This window comes from Sceloporus undulatus, chromosome 2, assembly GCF_019175285.1.
Source record: "Sceloporus undulatus isolate JIND9_A2432 ecotype Alabama chromosome 2, SceUnd_v1.1, whole genome shotgun sequence".
Taxonomy (NCBI): domain Eukaryota; kingdom Metazoa; phylum Chordata; class Lepidosauria; order Squamata; family Phrynosomatidae; genus Sceloporus; species Sceloporus undulatus.
The window spans coordinates 224527034-224532404 of record NC_056523.1 but is presented as its reverse complement, the minus strand read 5'-3'; the positions used below and the strand labels follow the sequence as shown (position 1 = coordinate 224532404).

Genomic DNA, 5371 nt, shown 5'->3' with positions numbered 1-5371 from the left:
AGATAAAATGGCAAAATCAAGGTTTCCTTTGGGGAATTTAAATATTTGCAGACCGATAAGGGATCTGTGGATATGGAGGACCAAGTGTGTAGCTCAGTGATGGTGAACCTTTTGCAGACCAAGTTCCCAAACTGCAACCCAAACCCCACTTATGTATTGCAAAGTGCCATGTCCCTTTGGCTTTCTAGTAATGAACTCTGGCAAACTCTGTGCTGGGGTGACATCATGTGTGCCCACAGAAAAGGCTCCGAGTGCCACATCTGGCACGCGTGCCATAGGTTTGCCATATTGTCAGTTATGTTGCATTGTTTTGTTTTGTTTTGTCTTTGATTTTCTGCCTGGATAATGTGTTTTACAATTGTATTGTATGTATGTTTGTGATGAACTGATTCACAAAAAAGCCAATCAGAAGCCAGAGACCCTAAGCCAGTGATGGTGAACCTTTTACAAACCGAGTGCCCAAACTGCAACCCAGACCCCACTTATTTATTGCACAGTGCCACATCCCTCTGGCTTTCTAGTAAGAAACTCTGGCAAACTCTGTGCTAAGGCGACAGCATGTGTGCCCACAGAGAGGACTCTGAGTGCACCCTCTGACATGCGTGCCATAGGTTCGCCATCAGGAATTTAAAGATTCGGTGTGGCAGTTGGTTGGGTCGATTAGGGTTCGGCATCCTGAGAGTTGAAGTTGGTGGTCAGTTAGGGAACAGTAGAGTCCAAGGGAGGACTGAGTTCCAGGGTTCCTGAGGGAACAGTATTTTAGGGGTGTAGAAGTTCATTGCAGACCATGAAAGGGTGTGTTGGTCCCAGAGAAAGGGGGGAGAGTATAAGTCTTGAGAGTCTACAAAAGAGACTCAGAACGAACCTGTACTTTAATAACTAAGCACGTCGACAATTGCAAGTCCAAGTTACATTTTACAATTCTATGTTAAAACAAACATCTGCTGCTGTTTGAACATACCCTTGGCCTGTGTGTTATATACACTTAAACTACGCTACCATAGTTTTGGACACGGAAAGGGGTGGGACATATTAAAGAGACGTCACATAAATAAAGCAGTGGGATGAAAAGGCCCAGGGTGCTGTCATCAATGAAACTTATGTTGTGCGCCTCACAGTGTTATATTTGCATTACTCCTTCCTTCCTTCCTTCCTTCCTTCCTTCCTTCCTTCCTTCCTTCCTTCCTTTATGTGTCTGTTTTTAAATATCCCAGACTGTGGGCCTTTGGCAAGGCTGATGGCTTTTTGCTGTTCCTGTTTTACTTTATAAAGCACCACTGGTAGTGATGATGATGATGATGGCTGGAATTAAGTTGATTTCTAAGTGGACTTACATCTGTTGGAAATAGAACTGAGCAGTTTCACAGCATCCATTTCCAGCAAGGGGCTGCCATGACATTTCTACATCTTCAAAGTCATTGTTGCACATTGGGACCAATAGGCATTTGGACACTCGCAGTGTGCATCAGGACATGCCTAAGGAATGCCAATGTGCACCTTCAAAAATACTCCCCAGTGAAACACAGCCAGTTACAAAGAACACAAATGCAAGGATATACCATATATAGTCGACTATAAGTCAACAAATTTATGCCCCAAAATTGACCCTAAAATCCTGGGTTGACTAATATATGGTCAATACACTAAAACTACTTAGAAAGGTCCTGATACAAGCAAGTCTGATGCCCCACTCTTGGTGCCTCAAGGCACATGTTTCTCTCTGTGTGTGTGTCTCTGTGTGTAAGAGGTTCCCAGTCCAATTTTCATGGTTTCTCTTCCCATCAAAGAAACACCCCTTTTAACTCCACTTGCTTCCCTTCTCAATCCAGTGTTAAAATCTCTCCTCCAGCACCTGAGAATCGGTGTTAGATGGTCAGGAGAGGTATGCAGAAGGAGGGATGGACGTAGCATTTTCCCCTTTCCATCTTTTGTTATAGCCTCCTAAGTTTTACCCTTGACTTATCCATGGGTCATATCAAAATCCATGATATTGATCCTGAAACCTTCCTTCAGTTTATACATGAGGTCCACTTGTACACAAGTATATCCAGTAACTAAAATGGTTGACGTTTATTGAATCATACGGCTGAATACAGGGCCTGTAGGATAATAATCATGCTATTCAGCAATTAAACACAAGATAATACATGAACAGAGAAGAAAGAACTGAACAGTATAAGCAACGGTAATGATAAAAAGCAAGAGATAACGGTTTTAAAAATCTAATTGTTATTTCCAAATAAAGTAAACTCATAAAATCACTGGAAATATGGTAAATCAACATTTACACACGTTTGTTTGATTTAACAGATCTGCGCTGGTTGAAAGCTGACATTGAATTTAGGCCAATATAGCAATCAGGAACAATGTGCAATTAAAACAAATTTTGTTATCTTATATTTCATCATCTTAAACATTCATCAGTCCACCTGTTTAGAAGATGAACAAATTTTGTCAGAAAATGGGGATAATTGAATCATGTAGAATTATAAATGAAACTAAGCCAGTCGAACCCACACGCCGCATCCTCTTCTCCTTCTCTTCGGAGCAAACAGTCGGAACAAAGAGAAGATGTTTGTGCTTGAACATCCCATGCTTCACATGATGGTGGGATGTGTGATCCAAACATAACTGTTAGACAGGCAGTTGGTGATGAAGACTTGTAAGACTGAAGAAAGTTCCCAAGTAGAGATGTAGAGATGGACATCATCAGCATATTGGTGCTAGTGAATGATAAGGTGAAATATCCCAAGGGCATCATGTAGGGAGATGATGACAAAGTGCTAAAATCCAAGAACATATCTCAGAAGCACTGCCAGAGAGAAGGGAAAAGTAGATGCATGCTTCTGTGGTGGAAAGGATGGGTAGACTTAAGGAGCCATGAGGGAAGAATCATAGAGACCTTATACATCTCAGCTGTATAAGGCATTAAAAAACTCATCAGTGATATTAGTAAGGGTAATTTCAGTGGAGATGAGAGGGCAGAAGCAAGGCAACGGAATTGAGCAGCTGAGAAGAAACACCTGAAACAGCAAAAGTAAGCAACATGCTTGGGCAATTTTCTTTTTTTTTTGGGGGGGGGGGGGTTACAGTGTTGAAGTTTAATAGCAGTTGAAGTGGAAAATGGATTGGGGAGGGTTAAGGCTAATTCAGAAATAGTGTCTTATCTGGTTGCAGCATTGAAAGAGACAGAGCATAGCAATAGACTGATTTGGTAAAAGTTAGTAATACACTGTGTGTCTTTCTTTCTATGTCCAGATGAGTTTCTTGGAGCCCATAGAGACAGGCCAAAATAAACCTGCTTCAGGTCACTTTTCAGTATGCTGTTTAAATGATGCATGTGTCCTAAGGAGGCAGAAGCCGCACAAAAGCCATGCTCCAGTCCTAAGGACTAGAACGCAGCTTTGGCGCAGCTTTTGGCCTCTTAAGATGTGTGTGTCATTTAAACAGCATACCTCCAAAGTGACCCAAAGCAGTTTATTTTGGCCTGTCTGTACAGACCAATAGTTTCTTACTTGGGACTCTTTCCCCTTGAATATAACATTGCCCGAACGTTCTGGGCATCTTTCAGAACATCTCCCAGGAAATTCTTCAGCATGTAGAATGTGGTTACAAAAGAACCAACTCCACCAACCAGGGAGCCTAACACAGGTATAAAATCCAGAGCCAGCTCTATCACTGTCAGTGTTACCCATACCATTGACTTCTGCAAGGAATCAATTACGAATTCTGTGGTAATCTCATTGGCTTTTGGGATGTGTTTGATAGCAGACTTCAACTCAGCAACAGGTATGTCGACACGGTTTCCCAATCTACGGAGGGAATCTTCATCCAAGCCAAAGGCCTTGGTGATACGTTTCATTGTAATTGCCAAGATGCCAATGTCACAAGCAAGAGAGAGACCAGGGACAGGAATCACCCCAATAGCACAAGACAAAAAAGATACTTTCCTTATAAGCTCTTCCATAGCAGCCTTTTTCTTTGCAACGATCTCTTCAGAGAAACCGGGGAAAGCCATTATTAAAACAAGTTTCTTGACACCTTCTACTTCTTTTGCTAACATCTCTCGAAGCAATGGGAAATCATACATACTTAAATCCCATCTTGACACAAGAAAAACTCTTGGGGAGGGCTCTCCTGCTTTCTTCAAGTTTTCACAGCAATATTCTCTTATTTTCTGAAGCATATCCATTTCATTGAAGTTTGGTTTTCTTTGTTCAGAATTTATACTGTTATCGACTTTGGTACGCACATAGCAAAACTTCTTCTCCATTTTCCTGATTTCACAGGCCAGCTTGACATCACTGTCAGTGAAACGTTCTCCAGAAACTATGAAAAAATAATCATAGCTGCTAAAATTTACCTTCTTTAAATACTTATCTACTTCAAAATCTTGTGTTCCAGCTCCTGGTAGATCCCATATTGTGATTTTTGGGAACAGGGGATATTGGTATGGCTCTGGTTTTTTGGTTGTTTCCGTAACCCCAGTCTCAGCTGAACCCTTTTCGCAATCTGTCATATCACGCAGGGCATTAACAAGGGAAGATTTGCCAGCACCTGATATTCCTGTGACAGCAATGTTTACTGCAGTATTTTCCAATAAATCCAGGTCATCTTGAATTTTATGTGCCACGTCTGGGATGTTTCCTCCATTTAAAGTAGCTTGCATTTTCTCAAGTTCTGCTCTGATGCATGCTTTGGATATTGCAATGCCCATGGCGATGGTCTGTGGTGGTGGGATTAATCTGAGAAAGGAAAAGGGAACATTTAAATGTGTGTGTTTTTCTTTTGTACTGAACCATTTCTGTGCGCAAATCTTGCCAAGAAAACCACATGATAGGTTCGCATGGGGGGGGGTCGCCATGAACTGGAAACAACAGCAAACAAAAAATAATGGGACTCATTTGATCAACTCATGTGCAATGATTTGAAATGGAGCTGGAACAGAATTTAATAGATATCAGGAGCTATCAAAATGCCAAACAAGTGGGAATGAGAGCAAAATCAAGCCTGAACTCTCTCTAGAAATCAAAATGACTTAATTGAAGCTTTGGACACACAGTAGGCCCTTGTTATCCACTGGAGTCTCTTCCATGATTCTATAGCACTCTGATCCTACTGTGATTTTAATTGTTTTTAAATGTATAAAGGTATAAAGTCTTATAATGTAAGCCATGCACTGATAGACTATTGCACTATATTTTTTTTATTGATTGATTTTATATCCTGCCTTTCTCCCAAAATAGGATTCTCTTAAAGGGATTTGTTTTTCATAAAAAGAAAGGAAGGTATAATGTCTTGAAATTTAAAATTATGATAGATAGATAGATAGATAGATAGATAGATAGATAGATAGATAGATAGATAATTC

General features: G+C 40.7%; 1 protein-coding gene across 3 annotated transcripts in view; it reads right to left on the bottom strand.

The window, feature by feature from the left end:
* Positions 1 to 2046: 2046 nt before the first annotated feature.
* Positions 2047 to 5371, bottom strand: part of LOC121924241 (interferon-inducible GTPase 5-like) — a 6085-nt gene continuing 2760 nt past the window's right edge. For all 3 annotated transcript variants that reach the window (XM_042455510.1, XM_042455511.1, XM_042455512.1), the window contains one exon: positions 2047 to 4745. In XM_042455510.1, the coding sequence (XP_042311444.1) occupies positions 3512 to 4717 (1206 nt within the window). In that variant the 5' untranslated portion in view covers positions 4718 to 4745 and the 3' untranslated portion in view covers positions 2047 to 3511. The remainder of the gene's footprint in view (positions 4746 to 5371) is intronic.